At 26.7% G+C, this 25,635-nt stretch overlaps 4 protein-coding genes across 8 annotated transcripts; all 4 read left to right on the top strand.

Moving 5' to 3' along the window:
• Positions 1–1,723: 1,723 nt before the first annotated feature.
• Positions 1,724–13,721, top strand: LOC128959511 (NGFI-A-binding protein homolog). 4 transcript variants are annotated; one of them, XM_054305476.1, is made up of 12 exons: positions 1,724–1,840; positions 4,626–4,727; positions 4,826–4,963; positions 5,816–6,147; positions 7,968–8,156; positions 9,956–10,075; positions 11,112–11,245; positions 11,317–11,449; positions 12,289–12,494; positions 12,651–12,718; positions 13,229–13,354; positions 13,411–13,721. In XM_054305476.1, the coding sequence occupies exons 1-12, from the start codon at positions 1,732–1,734 to the stop codon at positions 13,665–13,667; spliced, it is 1,914 nt and encodes a 637-aa protein (XP_054161451.1). In that variant the 5' UTR covers positions 1,724–1,731; the 3' UTR covers positions 13,668–13,721. The 4 variants fall into 4 exon arrangements, with proteins under 4 accessions (XP_054161451.1, XP_054161450.1, XP_054161449.1 ...); XM_054305475.1 differs by having other exon boundaries at positions 4,805–4,963; positions 13,429–13,721; XM_054305474.1 differs by having other exon boundaries at positions 4,805–4,963.
• A 557-nt stretch (positions 13,722–14,278) lies between these two features.
• On the top strand, positions 14,279–15,604 carry LOC128960419 (inositol monophosphatase 1-like). Of its 2 annotated transcripts, none has more exons than XM_054306493.1 (2): positions 14,279–14,398; positions 14,721–15,604. In XM_054306493.1, the coding sequence occupies exon 2, from the start codon at positions 14,728–14,730 to the stop codon at positions 15,547–15,549; it is 822 nt and encodes a 273-aa protein (XP_054162468.1). In that variant the 5' UTR covers positions 14,279–14,398; positions 14,721–14,727; the 3' UTR covers positions 15,550–15,604. The 2 variants fall into 2 exon arrangements, with proteins under 2 accessions (XP_054162468.1, XP_054162467.1); XM_054306492.1 differs by having other exon boundaries at positions 14,710–15,603.
• A 3-nt stretch (positions 15,605–15,607) lies between these two features.
• LOC128960416 (HSPB1-associated protein 1-like) lies at positions 15,608–17,599 on the top strand. Its single transcript, XM_054306489.1, has 4 exons — positions 15,608–15,670; positions 16,072–16,176; positions 16,432–16,835; positions 16,906–17,599. Exons 2-4 carry the CDS (start codon positions 16,078–16,080, stop codon positions 17,573–17,575), a joined length of 1,173 nt encoding a protein of 390 aa, XP_054162464.1. The 5' UTR covers positions 15,608–15,670; positions 16,072–16,077; the 3' UTR covers positions 17,576–17,599.
• Positions 17,600–20,541: 2,942 nt separating this feature from the next.
• On the top strand, positions 20,542–25,559 carry LOC128960418 (protein roadkill-like). The gene is made up of 7 exons (XM_054306491.1): positions 20,542–20,758; positions 23,364–23,679; positions 23,748–23,899; positions 23,993–24,120; positions 24,186–24,542; positions 24,607–24,749; positions 24,815–25,559. The coding sequence occupies exons 2-7, from the start codon at positions 23,477–23,479 to the stop codon at positions 24,957–24,959; spliced, it is 1,128 nt and encodes a 375-aa protein (XP_054162466.1). The 5' UTR covers positions 20,542–20,758; positions 23,364–23,476; the 3' UTR covers positions 24,960–25,559.
• Positions 25,560–25,635: the final 76 nt, after the last annotated feature.

The raw sequence follows: 25,635 nt of genomic DNA, 5'->3' as shown, positions 1-25,635 counted from the left end.
AATAATAAATTGCTTATTCAAATACAGCTTACTATCAAATATAGCAATAGTTTAGTTTAAAAAAAAAACAATTGAATGCAATAAAGTGAAAGTTGATATAAGAGATGGCACAACAATCGCATATATAAATTGTTCACTTATTTTGAACATTAATTATAATAATAATAATAATATTAAAAAATTATTTTTATTAGTTTTAGTTTTGTTTTTAACAATATATTACTTCAAAATTAAATATTTTTGAATAATAATTTTATAAATAAATGAGTATATAATGTAATTTATAAGATATATCTAATGGACAAACTTTGTCAAACACTGTCCTATAATATGATTTAAGCGTTTTAATTAATAATGATTGAAAAACACCATTGAATTGAATCTATAATTTTTTATATGAATTGTTGTTAAGGGAGTGGAGTTGAGATGATGTGGTGTTTTGGATGGTTTATATGACTATAGGAAAGGCTATATTAGTGTAGCGAAGGGCAGAGTTATGAAGAGAGAGAGAGAGTGTGTGTGTGTGTGTGTGTGTGTGTAATGATAGCATCGAAGCGGTTCTCCGTTAATATATAGCAGTATTTGTTCATCGATTGGCTTTCCCTTAGAAGCAGACATTTTGTATGTATAATAGTCTGAGAATTGAATGTAAATGAATGGTTCAGTACTGACCCGTATATAAAAAACGACCCCTTCTTTGGGCTTCTCTTATGGCTTTAGAATATAGTTTGACTGAATGTAAGCAAAAATATAAGCCTTTCATCACTAGAACTGGTCGTCAAAATGGGACTTAATTTGGGGGACTTTTTTATGCTGCGAACAAACGGTTTGTTTTTTCATTACGTAAGATATGCTGTCCATTGATATACATATATGAACCCCTCCTACCATACAAATGGGTAATTCTGCGAACACTTTCTATTGCATCGATGCGCTAAATATACATATATGTTATATATATATACTACCAGTGCTTGCATTCATAGCTCATACAACCACCTGATTATCCATTCAAACACTGAGACCCGGCATTCGCAGTGCCGGAGAGGCTATACATAACATACATGAGTTGATGCTATACTTGATTCTCGTGTTTGTACTTCAAGTAAAGCCAATGACACAAACTTTTGTATCAATTTTTTGCTATCTTTTACTGAATGGCATTGATGTGAGTTTGAAAATAAAAGCAAAATATTTGAAACAGAGATTTATATAAAGTTTTCCCATAAACTCCAGATTCTCATATATATAATGCCTTTAAAAGGACTATTATTTAAGGTTTTCTTTTAAAAAATGTCAAAAAAGTTGCCCAAAAATTGTATTGAAATGTTGGATTCAATACTGATTTGCTGCGAACGCCTTTTCCTAATCGACATACCGGTGCTTGAATAGTCTACCAGTGCTGGCAAAGAGCATCACTTGCATCGAGGCGTTAGGCAGTATTGATAAGCGCACACTTGGACTGCACTCATATTAACTGCAATGCATTAAAATGTATGTATTTTTTTGCAAAAGTGTGTGATTTAAGCCAAAGATGGCTAACAATGGCAACCAATAAGAGAAGAGCTTTGAATGTCTCCAACTATTTATGCCTTTGACTGTCGCATAACATAACTGTTCGCCATTACTATGGATAGAGATTATATGACTGTGTGTTCGACCAGTGCTTCGATGCCATCGAATACCAGTGTCACACCCAATATGAGACATACTGTTCCCAATCAGACATCAATGGCCAACCAAACACAATCACTGCTATCACAAACACCACTTCATCACAACATTTCGGCCCAACAATGTCTGGCCAGTCGTATATTAAGCCGAAATGCCAATGGAACAAGTAAGTCTATGTACCAGTGCTACAGTGCATTGCACCTACCAGTGCACTAACAATACATATCATACCATACTATACCTACCAGTCCTACCCTAACATCAGCAGCCATTCCAATACATCTCCTCAAAGAGCGCTTCTCCGCAAAGGCTCTTAATTTGCTCTCAAGTGGTCATCATTTCAATGACTTTCCATTCATTTCATTATTTTATATCATTTAATATCATGTATTCATGTATTATCTATCATTCAAGCGCTTTATAAATCAATCGTTCAATAATTTATTTATTAATTTAAAATTTGCTTTATATTTATTATAAAATAATTTATTTAAAAATATATGTTTTTTCAATTGTTTAATTGAATTGATTGTTTATATAATTAAGTAATGTTTTGGTCATCTGTTTTAATATTTAATATTTATTTTTAATCAATTTATGTTTAGTTAATCAATTTTATTGATTTGTATTTATTTAATTAAATATTTTTTAAATATATATATATGATAACATTTATAATACAGTATAATCACTAAAAAATAAAATAGTTTTGAATATTTAATGTTAATTAATACAATTTAGGTTTATATTTAACATTAAAAACAAAATTTATTAAACAAAAAAAACACAGACAACTCATAAACTGAATATAATTTATAATAAAACATATATTAGTTTATTATATATCTATAAAACTAAGGTTTAAATAAATATTTTATTAAGAAATACTTCCATTGTTACTAAATCTTTCCTATAATTCCTCAAACATTTATACCATTAAGTATTTTTTGTTTTTCTAATTTTTGTACAAAATTTTATAAAACCTCTCTTTCATCTTTCCTAACTCTTTCTCTCTCTTTCTCTCTCTTTCTCTCTCTTTCTCTCTCTTTCTCTCTCTTTCTCTCTCTCTCTCTTTCTCTCTCTTTCTCTTTTTCTCTCTCTTTCTCTCTCTTTCTCTCTCTTTCTCTCTCTTTCTCTCTCTTTCTCTCTCTTTCTCTCTCTTTCTCTCTCTTTCTCTCTCTTTCTCTCTCTCCTCTTTCACACACACACACACACACACATGTAATCATTCATACATGCACTCACTCACTCATTACTATTATAATATTTAATAGTTTTTATAATTTTCATTTATTTTTAAGATTTTCACACAAATAGCATAAATGTATAATAAGTTAACGATAGCTAAAACTGTTATAAAAGAAGTTATTGTGTGCTTTCATTGTGTTTTTATCTAAAATACATATAAAGGAGTGAATGCATTGCAATACAATTCACTGCATTTCTTCCGCTTTTCAAATACTTTGCTTTTCATTTTTTATTATTATTATTATTAAATCCTTACCTTAAAAGTGTAGACTTTATAAATACTGAGATATATTATATACGGTTTGTTTGTATTTCTATGACATTAATAGTTGAATGTCGAAACCAACACTACATGTTATGTATGAATACTTTAAAAGAGTTGATATAAATATAAAGCAAAAGTTGAGGACGTTTTCCATGGTTTGTGTTTAATGTTTGCAACTGGTATGGTATGATATGGGACAGGTATTCAGGAAGGCTTTTACATACATCTCTCATATAAATAACATCAATTCAAGGACAGAAATTGTTTGGTTTTTTATATGTTTCAAATAAAACCATTGATTTCTATTTTTTGATCAATATTTGTGATTTCCCCAAATCATATGAAAGCAATTTATTAAATCACTGCCTAAGCATTCAAAGGGGTGAGCGTTCAGTTTTATTCAGCACTGGTAGCTATATAAGCAATTTAGGTTTCTCACATTTTTTTTTGTATTTAAAATGTGATTCATCAGTAAATGAAATCATATTTGAGATGTTTTATATGGGAAATTATAACAACCATTTTAATAGTTTAAGAAATAATGTTTTTATAAAATATAATAACAAAGATATGCTGTATATTGTTTATGCCGTCTCTAATAATCAAATATGCGATCCTTTTTCAGTGCTTTTTCATCCAAATCTTTACATTAAATTTTGAGCCAATCCTTGTAGTTGTCCTCATCTCTGGTATTCTCTTATTTCTTCATCATTTGCATCACTTGTTTGTATCGATCGGTGCACTCGGCTCTCAGTGCTCTCTCAGTGCAATTAAAAGCAAGGGTTGTAATCATAGAGTTTTTGTTGTGTGCCTTCATTTAGAAATACTAATATTGTGTAGTCGTATAACACTATAGTTGTATAGATGTGTGCACTTATTAGAGTTGCCGTTCCTGTTATCCTTATATGCGCTCTGCAGCTAACTATTCACAAAGCATCTCTCTCTCTCTCTCTCTCTCTCTCTCTCTCTCTCTCTTTATCTCTCTCCCCTCCCTTTCCTCTATCTCTCCCTTTTTCTCTACTCTCCACTACTCCTCTCAACTTTCAATTCAACTCTTTCTGTACTATATTTTCAGTCTCTCATCTCTTGTATTTTATGCACACATTTTTCTCTATTAGTTTTTAGCATAAAAACAATTGCTTTATGACTGTATAGCATTGTATGTACAGTTGTTGTATGTTATGTACAACTCTTTTAAAATGCATATTAAGCACAAGTTTAGCACAAAAATGTTTTTCATACAATATTTTTCAAATGAGTATATAGAAAATTTATATCTAAGTTATATAACATTTTTAGTATATTAAATATATATTAATATTATCATAATATATAGTATTTTAATTAAGATAAGATAATATATATAAATATATATATAATAAAATAAGATTGTATTGATAGCAATGATTATAAATAATATATTTTATCCTTAAAATAGTTGCCATGACTTCACAACCAGCAAATGAATCTGAACTACAACTCTATCGAGTACTACAAAGGGCTAACTTATTGTCATATTATGACACCTTTATATGTCAAGGTATACATTATCATATGAAATCAATGATCACAAATAAAAAACATGAGATATCACAAAATTTATTGATTGAAATAAAGTAATGGGTTTATTATCGATAGGTGGGGATGACGTTCAGCAATTGTGTGAGGCGGGAGAGGATGAGTTTCTTGAGATCATGGCTTTAGTAGGAATGGCCAGTAAACCACTTCATGTACGACGACTACAAAAAGCACTTCAGGAATGGGTCTCAAATCCTGGTAAGAATCGACTCATATATAGGCAAAAGTCAACATAAGTTAAATAAGATTTCTCATACTATTTAATAAAGAAATCTAAAAATCACTTTAATTAATGACATTTATTTAGACAATAATAGCATTTGAACAAAATAGTTAAATAAATTAATTTTTATACATTTATAATAAAATTAAAATAAATAAAATACAGAATATATGGATAATCTAACTTAAAGGTATCAAATTAGATATTATATTTTGTGAGATAAAATGCTAATTTTGATGAATAAAAATATATCAAAGCTTTTGTATAGTTATTAAATGCATTTTTATTAAAACGAGATGTACCTCCAAAATAGGATATACCATATATACTGTATATACTCAGTCGCATTCATTTGATCCAAACTTATTTGAACCAAAACGTTTGATCCAAACTTGTTTGACTTGATTTTAAATTGTTAAAATTGTTTTGACTCACATTTTGGTGAGATTAGCTTGAGTACAAAATTAATTTATGATCAAATGATTTGGGTCAAATGATTTTGGATCATATGAACTCCATATACAAAATCCATATATATATCTCAAATTCATTCATTTCAATAGCTATGACTGTAGGTTATTGGGTACAAACTATACAATATTTTACAATTTTACACTACTATCATAGTTATAGTGATAATAATAAAGTTAATGCTAATTCTATGTCAGTTTATCATCAAATTAAAAATTTTGAAAAATTAATAAAAAATTATTTATTTATAATATAATATAAATTTATAGTAAGAAACAACAAAATAAAATAATATAGAATTAAGTGCTAATATCAGACATTTATAATATAGTAATGAAAAGTGATTTATTCAATAGCTATGTTTCAATCACCAATTGTCCCACAATTTCCATCACCCGGAGCACCAAATTTGGGTCCACAATCGAGTCATGCACTTCTCAGTCAGTTATGTGTCAGTATGGCTATGGCAGTGAATAGGCCGAGTCCTATGACAATGTCAACATTGTCCACATCACAGACCTCTCCAATTGCATTGAGAGCGAGTCCATCAAATACAGCGACAGTCACTCAAAGCTGTAACAGCAATCACTCGACGCCCTCACCTAACAGTCCTAAGGAACAGATAATCTCTTCGTCAACACTTCACTCTCATAACTCTCACAATCAATTGACTCAATACATGAATCAAGTATTTTAACATTTTTAAACTTTTATCTTATAATTACTTTTAAAAAATTAAATTATAAATTAAATATTATTTATATTAATAGATAAAATTAATTAATATTATTTAATTAATATGACGCCATACTAATTTTATTTAACTAGTTAATTTTATTATAAACATTTAACTAATTTTATTTTATAAATATTTAACAAACTCATTAAAAGTTATTCCAAAATATTTTTTTTTGTTTTTTAACAATAGATATTATATTTGTTTTATGAAATATTTTGAGTTAATATAACAACAGCACTCAAACTATAAAACAGTATATTTGAGAAAAATCTTGAAATAAATAAATTTCTATTCAAAAGATAAGCAAACTTACAGTTGAGTTAATTCACCGATCATTTAGCCATAATATGAGTGAGTCTTAGGTCTTGATATCTTAAAAATATTTGCGTCTGAGTCTTGAGTTGATTGTATGCCATAATACTGTATATAAACAGTCATATATTTAAAACTATTGTTTATTCACAATATAATCTTAAATAAAACATTAGTTTAGTCATATTAAAAATTATTACATTATTACATTGTTTTTTAAAATTTTGCTTCAATGAAATAACTGTTTCAAATAAATATACATTTAATTTTTAAAGCGTTTAAAAATTACTCAAATGATATAAAAAATAGTATTTTTGAATAACAGAAATTTAAGACAAACTAATTTATAATTTAAATGTTTGTTAATTTATTTTATAATTGTTTTTATTTTTACGTTTCACTACACTTTCTTTTAATTATTTATATAGACATGCAATATATAGAGTATTATATTTAGTTAATATTGATAATGTTTTTTCTATTTAAAGCTTTGTTTTAAAGTTTAAAATTTAAATGTTTACCCATAATTGTAACTATACATTTAATATATAAATTAAAATTTTTAATAGAAAATCCATTATAAATGTTTTATGTCATTTACAATAGATATAAATATCAGATAAAATGAAAACATTTAGAGGCTATATATGTGACAAAAACTCAAGTGTATTACAAATATATATAGCTTATACATATATATATATATATAACATATAAAAAGGCCTAAAGGCGTAAAACTTGCATTTTTATCAAAAATGGTTTTACAATACAATTCACTTTCAAGTTTCAACCCTTTTATAGCATTACTATCCTCTAAAAGTTGTCACCAAAATATAATCTCTCGCTTATATTGAATGCAATGCAAACCAATGTATTTAAAGCCAATCTCTAGCTTTAGTTAATTCAAAATTCCTCACTCTTTTTCCTCTACACTGTAGAGTCTACAGTATTTTTCCTAAACATTGTTTGCGACAGTTTTTATAATAATTTTAATTGATTTTTAAAAATTATGAATATAAAAAGTTTGTCTAATCTTAACTTATCTAAGCTTACAATCTAATTATTATAAGTATCATAATAAAAATATCAATTAATTATTATATTAGTATTATTTAGATGTATTAATTTTCAATATAACAATTTGTTATAATATTAAATTATTTTCTAGTGATAAATATTTATACAATTTATATATAAATTAAAATAATTTAACATACAGTAATATAGTCTATCAATTATATCAGATTATTAGTGTATCAATTATTAAATACTTACAATTGATTATATTTATTAAATGTTTAGTAAATAAAAGTTATAATAATACAATTATTTGAGATGATTATTGGTGTTTATATTGTTTAATCTGAATGATAACCTTTTTATTAGATATTTAGGATTTTTTATAATTTTGTTAAACTGATAGTTTGATTTATTATTTAAAAACTCATAATATATAGGTGTCATCAGCAATGATGTGCAATGAATATAGTCAGCCGAGTAGTCCAATACCATTGACACCAGTGCTCGTCGAAAGTCAAATACAGCGCTTGTCTGAAGTGACAGAAGTGTTGGTTAAAAATTTACCGCCGATGGACCCAAAACCTCAATTGGGTAACAATAAAAAAAGAATAAATAAAGAATTGGAGGTAAATTATAGTTACATTTATCAGTTAAATAACTATTTAGTTTATTTCTTAATACATTTGTAAGATTCACATTTGTACAAAACATTTCTAATATATTAATTAAATATTTTGTATAATCAAGATTTATATGACTGGAAATAAACATACAAATTATTATTAAGTTAAACTAAGCAATTATTTATTGATTGCAAAATTAATAACAAGAATATTTAGCATTTATACTCTAACTTCTTATGATTTGATAACAATTTAGTCAGATCTTAAATTTTTATATATAATTATAATATTTTATATATAATTATAATATTTTTTATATAGTCTAACAATTTTATATTTGTATTCAAATTTAATTTCACTACTAAAAAATGTATATTTAGTATTAATTTTTTCTAATTTATACATTTATGATCAATGAATCGGTGTTTTTCAAATATATCAATACTAATGTATCAAATCAGCTAAGGTTATTAATCTCACTCTTTCTTACTCTCTCTCTCTCTCTCTCTCTCTCTCTCTCTCTCTCTCTCTCTCTCTCTCTCTCTCTCTCACTCTCACTCACTCACTCACTCACCCATCAGTAGTCAAATATTGAATGACTCACAACTACTAAAAGCAAAAAATGTATGAAATGAATGGCACTTTTATTTGACAGTATTTCCCAACCCTTTAGTTCTCAAATGTATTCAAACGTTATTTCAAATGAAAATAAGCACCAAATTAATGCATTATTGTGTAAATCATTTACATTTAAATCATTTGCATATTAGATTAAATATCGATCGCAACTAAACTATCATTAATGAAGTTTTTAAACCAAGTCTTATTACTAATTATTAGTGAATTGTAATAAAGTTATAACTTATAAGTTAACGTAAACTTATTATCTATTGTTTTAATTTTATGCTATTTTAAACTCAAAAATTAAAATTGAAAATTTATTAGAAAATATAATATATAAAATACAAAATAACATATTTAATGATATTTAAATATTATTTGAATGAATCTACAGGTTGTAACTTGACTTAACGCTAGCATAAATATAGCTCAGTTTGGCATCAATTTGTTATATTTAAAGCCACAAATTCACACTTATATTCATATAATTACAATAATACATTGATTATAGCATAAAGTAAAACACATACACACTTGTCATAACAAATCAGCTTAAATTCAAAAACAAAATAATAGAGTTGTTATAAAAATGTAAATTACAATTAGACAAAACATCATTAATGGCAATAACATTAGTGTATGCTTTGATAAGTTGATTAAATGGTGTAAAACTTATTATAAAATGAGATCCACTCTGATTCTGGCTTATTATTATGATTAGTGTACAAACATATTTCATCTCTCTCTCTTTCTATCTATCTATCTATCTATCTATCTATCTATCTATCTATCTATCTATCTATCTATCTATCTATCTATCTATCTATCTATCTATCTATCTATCTATCTATCTATCTATCTATCTATCTATCTATCTATCTATCTATCTATCTATCTATCTATCTATCTATCTATCTATCTCTCTCTCTCTCTCTCTCTCTCTCTCTCTCTCTCTCTCTCTCTCTCTCTCTTTCTTTCTTTCTTTCTCTTTCACTCACTAACTCACTCACTCTTTCTTTCTCACTCATTACTCGCTCACTCTTTGTATATAATTTTGTTTTATAAATTTCTCTAATATTGAATTTAAATATATTAACAAAAAGCTTACAAAATGATGATTTGATCGCATCGATCGGTGAAACTTTATATAATGTTTTTTTGTGTATAATTTTGATGATCAGTACGTAATGAATATGCCTGAGGAAGACCCGAGACGTATGGATGAAATACGAAAGTATGCAGCGATTTATGGCCGCTTTGACTGCAAGAGAAAGCCTGAAAAACCACTTACTTTACATGAGGTTTGAGATACAAATTAAAACATTTTTTCTTCATTACTATTGATAATTAAATAATTATTAGTATTGATTCGGTTATAAATACTCACTGCAAACTGTTTTACATTAAATGTTTTATTATATAATAATAAATTTTTATTTAGTTTAAAATTTAATATTTTTTAAAACATTAAACGAATAAAGAAATAATTATTTAATTCTTAATAATACAGTAATATTAAACTTTCTTAAATTGTTGTTATTGTTTGTATTTATAATTATTTGTAAATATTTACACAAACTTTAATATAAAGTTAAAAGTGTTTAATTTAAATATATCAAAACAATAAACATGCATAAGATTTACAGTAATAGCAATTGGTTATATTTAGACAACAATGTTAACCATAATTTTGCTATAAATCAATTTTAATATTTATTTTGTACTGTATAATAAAAATCAAATAATTTCAAAATATTAATTGTCAGTTACTAATATAATATTTGTAATTTAATAACAATAATTTAATTATAAAAATTATAATATATTTATTACTTACATTATTATTAACGTTATAACGAATTATTTTTATTTATTATAATTTAACGTAAAAATAAATGTAAATAATATATACTATAATAGTCTAAAACAGTGATAAAAGTTAAGTGTTATCATGATAAATTTTTCATTTAAAAATTAACGTCATTCATAGCACATTTGAAAATTTGTATTTATATTTTAATTTTAACCAGGATCTTTACATAAATTATAATTAAAATTTTTTTTTGTATTTGTAATTTTAATCACTGGTCTATATTATAGACTATAACTTATAAACATTTTAAAGTATAAAAGCTTTTATATTACATTATACAGTATACTATATAGTACTTAAAATTTATATAAATCATATACTGTATATAATTGTCAAATATGCTTAAATTTTTATTACTATTTATATTTTAAAAAACGCAATTTGATGTAACGACAGTATTATTATTTACAGTTAATATAGACTATATTATTTATAAATTGATTAATTTGATTTTTATGCTAAAGGTATCGGTGAATGAAGCGGCGGCACAGATATGCAAACACATTCCCGCACTGTTGTCTCGTAGGGATGAACTGTTCCCTTTGGCCCGACAAGTGGTTCGAGACAGTGGTTATCAATATTCGAAAGGTCACTCCAGGTATAGAAATATATCTATTATAATAACTGATAATTACATGACATATAATGTTTGTGGAAATAATCGGTTAGATCTCAAAGCTGTACGAAAGCATTTGATGACTCGGATGCCAGTCCTTGCAAAAGAAGTCGTACAGAGTCTAGTCCTAACTCAGTACTCGATCTTAAGATTACTTTCAATGATGAGGACAGGAAAAGGAAACAGGTTTGATATACATTACTATATTTATTTCATCCATTCATATATAAACCATTTGTTAGTTATATCTTAATAAATTAAAAACAAATATTTAATATTTTTAATTTACAATTACCAATCTTAACGTTTATTAATTTATCTATAAATTAGTAATAAATTTTTTTACTTACACGTTATTTAATTTTGTTAAAACTAACTTTTATATGTTAAAAATAACTGATTCATATACAATAAAATGTCTTAAATGGCATAATTTTTAAAATAAAAATTTTTGATAAACATATTAATATTTCTACAATTTTAAACAAAATTAGAACAATTTAACATTTTTTAAACGTCAAAAATACAATAAATTAATTTTGAAAGATGTTTATTTATATCGTAAAAATATTATTATTACAATTATTCTTTAATATTATACTTTTTTGCATTTTTTATTTATTATTACACAATTATAAGTTTTAATAATTTGATGAAATTTATGTAATATTAAATGAAACCTAAAGTATTTTATAGGATCTCCAAAATAACATTTTTTATATATATTTTTATTGAATAATTGCAAACATACTAAATATTTTGAGTCCATATTAATGAAATCCTCACTAATGACTGAAATGCTTGTTTATGGATAACTTTTCTCTAATAAAATGCAAATTTTTATTGTTTGCCTTTTTTATTAATTTCTATAAAATGCTAAATAAACTATTATTTTTACTGCTTTCACATAATAATAATAATAATAATAATAATAATACTATTATCATTGAATGTATTTAATAAAATGTTGTTATTTAGTGATTATAATAAAAATATAAAAAATGATGTATTTTGTCAAAATATAGGAGAGTTTAGAAGCAATAGTTGAACAGTTGAAGACATTAAACTCACAACAAGAAGATCTGAAAATGCAATTACAAGAAGCGAGTGATATTGAGAACTACCAGAGAGTCAGTCAATTGCAGAATCAGTTGGAAGTGATATCCACTCAACAGAGCCAACTAATCAATGAACAAAGTGAACTCAATAACCATATTAAACGATATGATAGGTTAGACATTCAATCATACATTGATCCACTTATTTATTTTAAATATTATTTTATATTTATATATTTAATTATAAATCCTAATTACAAATATTATGTTATTTGTAAATTTGCTGAAATTAATAAAATATTAATTACTATTAAATTAAATACAAATAGAATGCTTATGAATGGCAATGGATTATTCAATCGTATGGATAGCGATAAGTTAGATACCGATGACACGGGTTTGTAGTAAAACTTTATTTACTTATCATAATAATTACGATACAATCAATTGCTTTACTCAAAAAAAAAAAAAAATAATTTCTATTTTTCATATCAATCCAAATCACATACAACTATTGAAACAAATAATTTGATTATATATATATATTTATTCATAAATAAATATTTTCAAAATAACATAATTGAAGTATTTGACATATTTATTAAATGTAACACATATTTATGCAAAAATCAAACACATTTGTTTTTACAAACAATTTCTACAATACATTATAATAATCTCTTTTGATTTTTTTTTATTACAATTGATACTTTAAATTTCTAATAAATTACTTTTAAAACAATTTTTAAAAGTTTACACTAAACAATAATTTATAGTTAAAATTGATAATACATTTTTTTTGTTAAACAAATGTTTGATATGTCATAATTGTTATAATTGTTGAATATGTTGACTGTCTATTAGTGATAGAAATTTTAATGATAATTGAATGGTATATTTGTTACAGACTCTCAGTTTTCGTTGTATTCCAACGATTCTTCATCACAACAGTCATCGCATCAAAACTCGCCAAACGTTGAGTCAAACGCGTCTCACAACAGCTCTTCAGATGACTTCTCAAAACTGCTTCCAAGTTAGCCAAACATTGATTGTGTTTAACTGAATGTTTCATTTAAAATAAATGCAAAGTTTTTTTAATACTTTTAGCAAAGAAGACGGGAAACTCTGTGGCAGCCAATCACATCACCAAACAATTAGTCAGCGAAACACTTGTTGATGAAGGCATCCGAGTTGTCGATCAATGGAACCAACAGAGTATTGAATTTGCCATAAATCATCAATTTCGTAATGGCAATGGCAATGGCAATGGCAATGGCAATGGTCATCATTTTGCTACCACTCCACCAAAAATCGACATCAATATCAGTAATGGCAGTCATGACTAACCACTGATCAACTCATTTCTAATTTATCAAACATGTGGCCAATCACTTGTTAACCATCATATGCTATATTGTGTCCAATTTTTTCATAAGTTAATCTAATTTATTGTTTTTATTTGAATCAATGCTTAATATGTTGTAAATGTCAATCAATGGATGTGAATATTTCAAATGATTTGTCAGTATTTAATTATAATTGTAATGTAATTGCAATTCATTACAATAAGCCTTAAATAATGCTATAAATCAAAGTTTAGTGTCTATTGTTAGGCGCTTTGAAATATAAGTGCCCTTTAAATGCACTAAACATAAGGTGAGGTTAAATTGTATATTATTTAATATATGATAATCTCTATGAATATCCCTCTTGTATTTATTGTAAAACATTTTATCAATATTACCTGTACAATTATTTGTTTTAACCCCATAATTATATTAATTTAGTATTTATATACTTTACAAATACAGTATAATACTGTAGTTATAATTGGCTACACTTTGCATTTTCAATGTAATATTTATATTACTAATACATTCAAACATTAACACAGTATTGACTGTGAAGCGCATGCTTTTAGTAATATAACAAATGTATTGAAAATATTGATTCATTTGTTTGTAAAATTGTATTATTTGTTTAAATAATTATATTAGTATTTCATACAAAATAAGTATATGAATTGATTTTGAAGATAATTGAAACAAATATTATATCGATAATTAGTTATTGATTGGTAAGTAATTGATATATTAAACAATAATTGACATATCATATCATATTGAAATGCATGTTATATTATAAATCATATGATTATTTCTATTGATCATCAATTTTAACATATATTCAATTAACACATTTATCAATAATTATTTAAACATAAATATTGCTTATAATTTACATAACGTTTTATTAGTAATATTAATAATGATTTTGTTATTTTAAACATTATTTTGTTATCAAATTTGTATAATTATTAAGTTGTGATTTAGTGAACCAATAGTTTGCAATTAAATGATCTCTTGATATAATGAGTTATATAATTAGTTATATAATAGACAACCAATGGATAGCAAGGAGTTGTTGCGTTGCCAACAGATTGCCGTTAGTTTGGCCATAAAAGTCGGACAAATGATGACTAACGCCTCGGGAGAGAGTCGTAACATCAGTCAAAAGGATTCATTTGCCGATTTGGTGACCGAAACCGATAAAGCGGTCGAAAAGTTTCTCTTCGATGAATTAAAGAGACATTTTCCTGATTTTAAGTTTATTGGCGAAGAAAGCAGTTCTCGGGTGGGATTGACATCAGAGCCCACATGGATTATAGACCCGATTGATGGCACAATGAATTTTGTTCATACCTTTCCATTTACTTGTGTATCAATTGGTTTAACTGTTGATAAGATTGCTGTATTAGGTGTAGTCTTCAGTCCATTTTTATCCAAACTTTATACTGCTATGAAAGGGTGTGGCGCTTATTGTAACGGTCGGCCCATATCTGTGAGCAAAAACTGCAATTCACTTAAAGAAGCTCTTCTTGTCTGTGAATTTGGTAACCAAAGAGATGAGGAGAAACGTAACGCTGTTTTCCGTAATCTGGAATCAGTTGGTTGGCTCTGTCACGGCATCAGATGTATGGGTTCAGCTGCTCTTAACCTCTGTTATGTAGCCGAAGGTTTTGCTGACGCCTATTGGGAATTTGGTCTTCACGTGTGGGATATGGCCGCCGCTGCTGTTGTCCTCACCGAAGCAGGTGGTGTAGCGGTCGACACAAAAGGAGGTCCTTTAGACTTAACAAACAGAAGAATTATTGGCGCTTGTAATCAATCAATTGCTGACCAATTGGGTAATACATTGCCCATACATCTAGAGTTAGAAAGAGATTAATACATTATTTATTAATAATACTTTATTTTATTACTTAAATCATGACATCCGTTATTGAATTAAGCAATTGTTTGCCTTAATTGTTGTATTGTTTAATGTAGACATTGTATTAAGAAAACAGGTATATTATATAATTTATATACAGTATTATAAACATTTTAATTGTATTAATGATATTTGTGAAAAATTAAAATATAAATTATTTTAATTTCTAACAATAGATCTCATATATTATCTTGATTTATATAATTGATGTGTTAGTTGATGATTACTTAGGTAAATGTATCGTAAAATATTTAATGATTATTTATTTACCGGTACTTATATTTATTAACTGTTACTTGTAATTAATAATTGGTATAATTAATTGTTTAACAAATATGTGACTATTTATGTTTATCAAATGATTTAATAAATTGATTAATATATTGTTATTTACATAATTTTTACAATATTATTAAATAATATAATATTATTTGTTTATTATATACTTTATATAAATATTTTTTGTATTACCGATAGTTATAAATGGATGAACTATGCATTGACTATAACTTGATAGACACTCCACTTATTATACGTACCGATGCTCTACAATCGTGGCCTTGTTTTAAATGGACAATAAATGTAATGCTAGATGAAGTACAGTATATGTATATATCAGTGATTAAAATTACAAATACAAAAAATATATTTTTATTATAATTTATGTAAAGATCCTGGTTAAAATTAAAATATAAATACAAATTTTAAAATGGGCTATGAATAACGTTAATTTTTAAATGAAAAAGTTATCATTGATAACACTTAATTTTTATCACTGATATATATATATACAGTATATATAGTTATATAGTATATAATATGAAATATTTTAATAAGGATTGGAGTGAAAAGTGTGGTGAAACCAAACTTTCGTTTAGAGTTCACAAAAGGATTTCTAACACATTTTGGGAAACCGAAGCCATCGATAGATTAGAGACTCAATTATCAGATTATGTTGAATGGACTCAATTGGAGACAAATGAATGCAATGACAGAAATCCATTTAAGAAATATTCAAAATCTGAACATTGGATTTATAGCAGTTATAACTATATGAATAAATTATTTGAAGATAACCAACAAATTATACATTCAGTAAACTGGTCTCAATTAGGTCTTCAAGACGATAAACTAGAGTCAACCGCCAAAAATAGTACTTTTTGGTTGGGATCAGTTGATGCTTTTACACCCTGTCATCAGGATAGTTATGGTTACAATTTTGTGGCACAATTATCTGGAAAGTCTGTATCAATTAGTTATTTTTTGTTGCGATACCAGTTTTATGACTAATTATCACATTTTATATATTAGAAAACAATGGATTCTTTTTCCACCATCTGATGAGACTTTCTTATATCCAACTCGTATACCATATGAAGAGTCGAGTATTTTTAGTTCAGTAGATTTTCACAAACCTGACTATAAAATACATCCACTTTTCAAGCAAACAAGTCCTCATGTAATTGAATTAAAAGCCGGAGAGATATTATTTGTTCCTCACCTTTGGTGGCATTTTGTTAGAGTCATTGAAGAAGACTTTGATAAAAGTTGTATTTCTATAAATACTTGGATTTTCAATGATTGCTATCAGAGCTCTTTAAATGAAAGTATTGTCCGTTTATTGACGACCTCACTGTTCAATACATACTGTCCATTACAACCAAACAAATGGCTGAATATTAATGCAGATTTGTTTAGTCCTGAAGAAGCTATTCACACAATTAATCTAATATTAAATAAAATGAATTCAACGATTCCTATAAATAAGACTAAATCCAAAATATTGCCGAAAAATTCATTAGAAATTAAGTCATCAACTTTTGATGAGTTAAGACTACTTTTTGATAATAAAAAACAAGAATCGATTGAAGAATTGAGTAATAAAGACGTGAATATTGAAACAATTGTTAATTGTATTTTACATCCCGATGTCATCGAAATGATTGCTCAAAAGTTAATAAATATTATAAACAATAAATAAATGGGTGTTTAAAAAGCCTTTTTTGCTAGAAATCTAATTATCAAATATACAGTAATAACTTAAGTCAATGCATGCTTTTGGGAGCAGAGATGACTTGATTTTATACACTTTTTGTTTAATTTAACCCAAATTCTCATTCAAAACAATTATTTGAACTATTTTCTAAATTTTTAATATTTTTGTTTATATATTATATATTCTATAGTATATTAATTAAATAAATCTAATTAATAAATTATAATATGCAATCAAATAATGAAAATTGTTTAACAAATTATATAACTCCTATTGCTGATAGTTTTATAAAATTCATTATTACCGCTAATAACAATTATTAAAAATATTTTTAGAGAAACAGTAGCGATGCTATTAATTACAATTATCTGGTCAACAATATTTTTGATTTAAAAGTGACCAAGGGCAATGTTGTATATATCTAAATAAGATTGTACTTGGTCATTTCTTAATTAATTGTATGATTAGTTGACCAGATAATTTACAATCGACTGTTGAAAAATTTTAAATAATTATAGTCGACTGCAATTATCTGCCCAATCATATTATAAATTTAAAAAATGACAAATTACAACATTATTTAGTTTAAAATTATCTACAACTTTGCCCTTGGTCACTTTTTAATTTAACGTATTGTTGACTAGATAATTTAAATTAATAGCTTCGCTGCTGTTTAAGATTCATATATTTTTATTAATAAATTATACTAAAATAAAAAAGAAATTTTTAATATTTTATATATTAATTAAATTATCGAAATTCATTTAATTAATATAAATAAATAATAATAATTCAATTTGTTTTTCTAAGATTATTTATTAATCCATTTATTAATAAATGCTATAATTATATTAACAATTTGAATAAATAAATTAATTGTCATTTTTATGATATTGTTTGATATCTAGAATTATTTTCAAATCTATTGCATTAAAAAAGTTAATGTTTAAAATGTATTATAATTTTTATAAGAATTGTATGATATTTGTGGGAAATTAACTCCTTTTAAATGATTTCATTTCCTTATTCATAATAAATGCAATTAATTTAATAATAAAATTATGTTAATTAATATTCAGAACAATAGATATCAATAACAACCTGGGATTATACTGTACTGTATTGATAAAATAATAATGATTGACGGCATTGATAAAATCATTCATAGAGTAAATCAAAATAGTATATAATTTATATTAATTAAAAATATGCAAATAAATTAAATATATATCTGAAATTAATATTTTCAATTATACAGTACAGTATACACATCAGTATGTTTAAGATATTTTTCAAATTATTTTTGGTGTTTTATTCCGATTGTTTTAGCACATTATAGTACATAATATGTACATATTATGATACTGTACTTAATATATTTATATATTTAATTAGTATGTAGTGTGCATTTGGACTAATTGGCTAAAATGAAACATATTTCACAATAAATGCATTGTCATTAAGGACATTGAATTCTTGTTAAAAAGTTGTTTAAATAAATATTAGATTAGATATTAGAAGTGACCCATTGTTTAGTGACAATTATAATATATTGAATAAATGAATGAATAGTTTGTCATTAAAAAATATATATATCCTAATTAATAAAATTATTATAATTGTAAATATTTCTTTAAAAATTCAATCAAACAATATATACAGTACAGTACATACAGTATGTATATTATTTGGATTATAAAGAGGATACAAATCATAATAAATGGGTTTTATTTAAAAAGTATGTTTTCATGATATGAGTAATTTTAATAAAATTATTTTATACATATCTGAAAAGTTTTGGTGTCAGAGGCGGAGCCCTTCATTGAAAATCTCATATTCAATGGTATATTAATAATAAGTGTTATGAGTTGCTAAACGAACGGTGCATTAGTAGAGCACATCAGACCAGACCTACTCTTAAAAACTTTTTGTGTGTCCTATACTTGTATTAATACATTGGCTTAGCTTATGGACACATATTTATTAATACAATACAGTAAAGTACTACAGTATTACTTCAATACAACGCCTATGTATATGAGTGTAGGGCTCACTCTATGGCCAAATCTATGTAATGATTAATAAGAGTTTGAGGTCATAGAAAAACTTTAAGTAAACTATGCTTTTGTCGATATATATCAGTATATAGTTCAGGGCTTTTCACTACTAAAACCTGATTTCTAACCAAATAGTTGAGGGATTTTACGCATACATTCATTACTTTACAATGTATTTTACGGTCTAATACCAGATCTAAATTTATTTCTAATACTAATGTATTTTATGTTTCCGTTTTTATTACAATTATCATTACAATTATCATTACAATTATCAACTTACTTAACAAATATCATTAATATATACAAATTATATATATATACTAGTATACAGTATACAGTATATAATATATACAATATATAAGAATATGACATTAGCCAATACTAAATTCATTATTTTCAAAGTTTATTTGCTATGTTATCATTTTATACAATAAGTATTTAATTATATAATTACAAATGCAATTTAAATTATATATCATATGTTGATTTGATTTTTTCTAATTTACTTTATAAACTATAGTACATAACTTATTTGATTTATAGTCTTAACTAAAAAATCTGTTTAAAATCTATAACTTGCTTTTAAGTATTAAATAATTGATTTATAAAAATGAAAGATTAAAATTTAAAAATTAAAAATAATCGTAAAACAAAACAAAATTTAACTTTACATACAATATATATATATATATATATATGATATACCGGTATATGTAAATTACAGTATAAATTTGATAGCTTACTCAAAGTTACACTATTACCTGTATTACCTGTAAAATTGATTGACATTTGTTATACATTAATGTATTGTAATATTGTTGGTATAGTTTTATGTAATCACCGATAGGTGTAATCACTGGAGTGTTGTGTTGTTTAGTACAGAGTGTGTTGTGTTGTGTTGTGTGCAGTGATTGTCAGTCATTCAGTACTAGTGTTGCACTCAATCGTCAATAATATGGCCGTCACTTCAGTTGCTGTCCATTCAAGTGATGACTAGTTTTACTAATGATTTATCAATTAGTTTATGTTTATTATGATGAGTGACACCATTAGGATTATCATCTGATTTACCATTATATTGATTAGTTGGTGATCGCAGTGATCAGTGGTAAGTGTGATAAACATTAGTGATATATCATATCATTATATATTGTATATAACAATGCATTGTATAAATCAATGATATATTCATTGGTCTCTCCTTGAGATGCAATTCAAGGCTAACTCTTAATATTTAAAACATTTTATTTTTAATAAATAATTTCAATATTTCTATTAATAAATAGCATTTTACACACGTTTTAATCAAATATCCTAAATATTTTCAAATTTATTAAAACAATTTTAAAGAGACAACAACTGTGTGTTTATTAAACATTTGTTTTGTGTTGACTTTGAGAGTCATAAAACTTTGCTTAAGAAGTGATTACAAAGCGATTATCTTATGATTGGTAATCAATTACATGAACTCATATGTGATATCATGTTTACCATTATAAGTAATGTGACAATTGTTTTGTTTAACATTAGATGACTTGATCTCAGATTCAAATGACTAAACTTAACATTAAGTATTAACTTATTTATGTTTTTAATGGTATTTTTTAAAATAAAATCTTAAATATCTTATAATAATTGATAAAATCTTATAGTAATGTATGTAAAGTATATGTATATAAAAGTATAACTAGAAATTGGTATAATTAATTAGTTAAGTATATGAATGAAACTTTTAGTATTGATGTATACAATAGTAGTAATAGTAAAGTAGTGACTATATTGAGGTCATATCGTACACTATATGTGACCCGATTTTGATTTGATTTCATGGAGACGTCGCTTATATTCATTGTATGTATGTTTTAATGCTTTCCTCAATAACTCAAACTTTTGGCAAATCTTTTTCACCATTTTTTCAGATGAGTTTTGGGGAGAGAGAGAACTGACAACTGAATCAAACAATTTCAATACAACAACTGCTCTCTCTCTGTAACTCTGGAGGTCGTTGAGTGTGAGGTCAGGCGAGGCTCACGATTGCCTTCACTTACAACAAACACTTAAGAGCAATGCTTTTTAGAGGACATTTTGCTCAGGGATTATATTGCAAAGTAATGTTTCACTAATTTATAAGACATTTGCTTTGCCCGCACCCGACCCGACCATATGATATGAGGTCATAGGGTATGAAATGTGGGTGAATTGGTGTTAACCTGTGTGTCCCCATAGCTTAATGATGGGATGTAATGCATTCTTTTGCTGCAAATTGAATACAATGTCGATTCAGGTCTCACACACAGTCGGATCATTATTATAGCGATTAGAGGACCTGTATTTTACCTCTAGTTTACCTCAACTTTTTATTGCCATCTGTTATACCGTTCCTCTCGATTGTTAAGCTTTTGTATTAGAGATGTGTTTGCAATGTTTGTAAATTGTTATACATATATCATATCTGCTATTTGTTGAGTTCATTGAAGATAATATTGTTTAATAAGCATTCAATTATATCAATACCTGTGCTTTAAAAACTATCATTGCATACAAATAAGCATTTTTTATGACAACTATAAAAATAACTATTTTATTAGTGATTGTAAAGGTAATAGTTATTGAGATTTTGCTAAATATTGTTTGGGTTAACATTAGATGATTTTGAGCTCTAATTTTTTGGTGAACTATTCATTAGTTTTAATCCAATTTCCAGAAATGTTGGCAAAGTTGAGCCACTTTTGAGTAATAACTAAACTTACAGTTCATATGGAGATCAATGTTCGTACAGAGCGTTCAACTCAGTCAAGTCAGTGCACTCAACACAGTGTCGGTCACAGAGAGGAAAGTTAGATATTGAGAGACGACGACTCATCACTGTTCTTGTGGACCATTCTTTCATTGTATTCAACCTAAACTTATAGACTGTATTTAGAAAACGTTTAGATCCAGTGATACATAACTTATTATATATTATATATATAGCATATCATATGTTATGCATTTCTCCTCACTTTTCTCTGTTGCCATACCTGTGACCTGAGTTCCTCAATGTGTCCTCCCTTTCCCTTTTCTGGTTCTCTATAGTCTGTATTGACTATATATCATATGAATCAATACATATTCAAACAATTCATCATTTTTTGGTTGCATATGACGTGAGAATTATGAAGAAGTGACCGATTCTCAGCTTAAAGGAAATACCTTTCAATATTGGATGTGTTAGTCCTTAACATGAGTTTTTTGGCCTCCCTTTCCATTAAATGTTAGTTAAGTGTATGTCTGACACGATCTCAATGTCACTGGGAATCAGATTTGCAAATATTATCATTTAATATGTTTTATATTGAGTTATAAGTACTAATGGCTTGAATATATGGTACTTAAAAGTGGATGACTTTGATTACATTCAATGCATTGATAATATAAATAATTTATTGCCTACTCTTAAAACTGGTAGCAAAACTGCATTTTTCTTTTTTTATATATACTATGTTCTTAAAATTCAATGCACTGAACATTCAAAGGTGGACAGCCCTAAGCTCATTGACTTTAATAAACTACTTAATGTTTAATAGCTGTGACAATGACATAACATCCGACTTAATTGTTCTCATTTGTCTTATTTGATTACAGCAACTAATTATCAACAGAAAATTGACACATTTGTGTAAAACAAGACACTAACTGATAATAAATATATATATATATATATTATTTGATAGTGAGTTAGTGTTTCCAACCCGCAAAAACGGAACCGACTCCGGGTAACAGCAGCAGCAGTGGTGGCAGCGCTAACAGCGGAGGTTGTGGTAGTATTAACAGCAGCAGTAACGGTATGGCCGTATCGCGCGCTCCATCGCCACCACCTAATAATGAGGCCAACACTCCGGTGGCTGAGAGTTGGTGTTATACTCAGGTCAAAGTGATTAAGTTTTCCTATATGTGGACTATCAATAACTTCAGCTTTTGTCGCGAAGAAATGGGAGAAGTGCTTAAAAGTTCGACATTTTCTGCCGGAGCTAATGATAAACTTAAATGGTTTGACATTTGTTTTTATGTCTTACTTTTGATTACTTATTGTTACTTATAATGAGTTGTTATTAAAGGTGTTTACGAGTAAATCCAAAGGGTTTGGATGAAGAAAGTAAAGACTATCTGTCGTTATATTTACTGCTAGTCTCTTGCAATAAGACCGAAGTGAGGGCTAAATTCAAATTTTCAATACTTAATGCTAAAAGAGAAGAAACCAAAGCAATGGGTAATACATTATTGTTGTCATTGATTGTTACCATTGATTGTATTTTAAATGATTAATAATAAACTATTTATATTAATTGATTGTTAACTATAGAAAGCCAGAGAGCCTACCGTTTCGTTCAGGGAAAGGACTGGGGTTTCAAAAAGTTTATTCGTAGAGACTTTCTTTTAGATGAGGCCAACGGTTTGCTTCCCGACGACAAACTCACACTTTATTGTGAAGTATGTATTGATTGATATTTTGTTATTAGAAAATGTCATAAATGTTATATAAAATGTATTAATAGGTTAGTGTTGTCGCGGATTCAGTCAACATTTCGGGTCAAAACAATTCAATACAATTTAAAGTTCCAGAGTGTAGACTATCTGATGATTTAAGTATGTTATTTGAGAGCCAAAAATTTAGTGATGTATTACTAGTTGTCAACGGAAGAGAATATTATGCACACAAAGCCATACTCGCGGCGCGATCTCCAGTCTTTGCCGCGATGTTTGAGCACGAAATGGAAGAAAAGAAACAAAATAAAGTAGAAATTACTGATATGGACCACGAAGTACTCAGAGAAATGCTTCGGTTTATATATACGGGAAAAGCAACCAATTTAGAGAAAATGGACGCAGACTTATTGGCCGCAGCAGACAAAGTATTGTTTATTATATCTATTGATTATAACAACTATTATAAGTTTATTTAATTTGATTTATTAGTATGATTTGGAAAGACTTAAAGTGATGTGTGAAGAGTCACTTTGTTCCAACCTATCTGTCGAAACGGCAGCCGAAGTGCTTATATTGGCAGATATGCACAGTGCCAGCCAATTGAAAGCACACGCCATTGAATATATCAATACGTAAGTCTTAAAACTATATCTTAAAGATAATAATGAAATTAATTGTTGATTTATTACTACAATAGACACGCCACAGATATTATGGAAACCCAGGGCTGGAAAACAATGGTTAATAGACAGCCCCACCTAATAGCCGAAGCTTTTCGAGCGCTGGCTACACAACAAATGCCTCCAATAGGTCCGCCTCGCAAACGGATCAAACAATCTTAAAATTTTGTGAACATTAGGTTTTATTTAAATTGAGTATTGAGTGAACCAAAAGTATGAAAACTGTTTGTTATTTAAAGACTGATAACTGGTTTCGACGACGACTTGCGCCTATAGTTCTTCCCGTGTTTTCTTCAATTCGTGTATTTCACGTGAAATGACTTATTATTTAGTTTTTTAAAAGAAAAATAAAAGAAACGGATAATTAATGAAACAAATAGACGCAAGAATAGCCCACCTTTACAAACGAAGTTTATTTTGCAAACAGTCTATTATATTATACAACTATTACAAAATCCCTCAAAATTATGTTTTAAGTGATTATTTGAAGATCTCGTGATTTATGTGAAAATAAACTGTAATCAAATCATTCATATATTTATCGATTGAGACAATTGTCTACAATTACTGTAAATTGACATAAATGACATCAATATTATTACTCATTGACTTCAATCCACATTCAGATCCATTAATACATCATTTGAATTGTATGTCAATCACTGTTCGCACATATCTTGCGTTATAATAAATTTATAATATAATTATTGTAATAAAAGCACAACCGATCAGAAGAGACTTAAGGGAAGCGCCGATCAAACGGTTTATTTATATATAATTATAAATATTATTATTCTATATATTGTAAAATCATGATTTGATGTTATCGTTAGTTTCA

This window comes from Oppia nitens, unplaced genomic scaffold (genome assembly GCF_028296485.1).
Source record: "Oppia nitens isolate AA-2021 unplaced genomic scaffold, nextdenovo-longstitch-racon4-pilon3 scaffold4_pilon_pilon_pilon, whole genome shotgun sequence".
NCBI lineage: Eukaryota > Metazoa > Arthropoda > Arachnida > Sarcoptiformes > Oppiidae > Oppia > Oppia nitens.
This window is presented reverse-complemented; position numbering and strand designations above follow the sequence as displayed.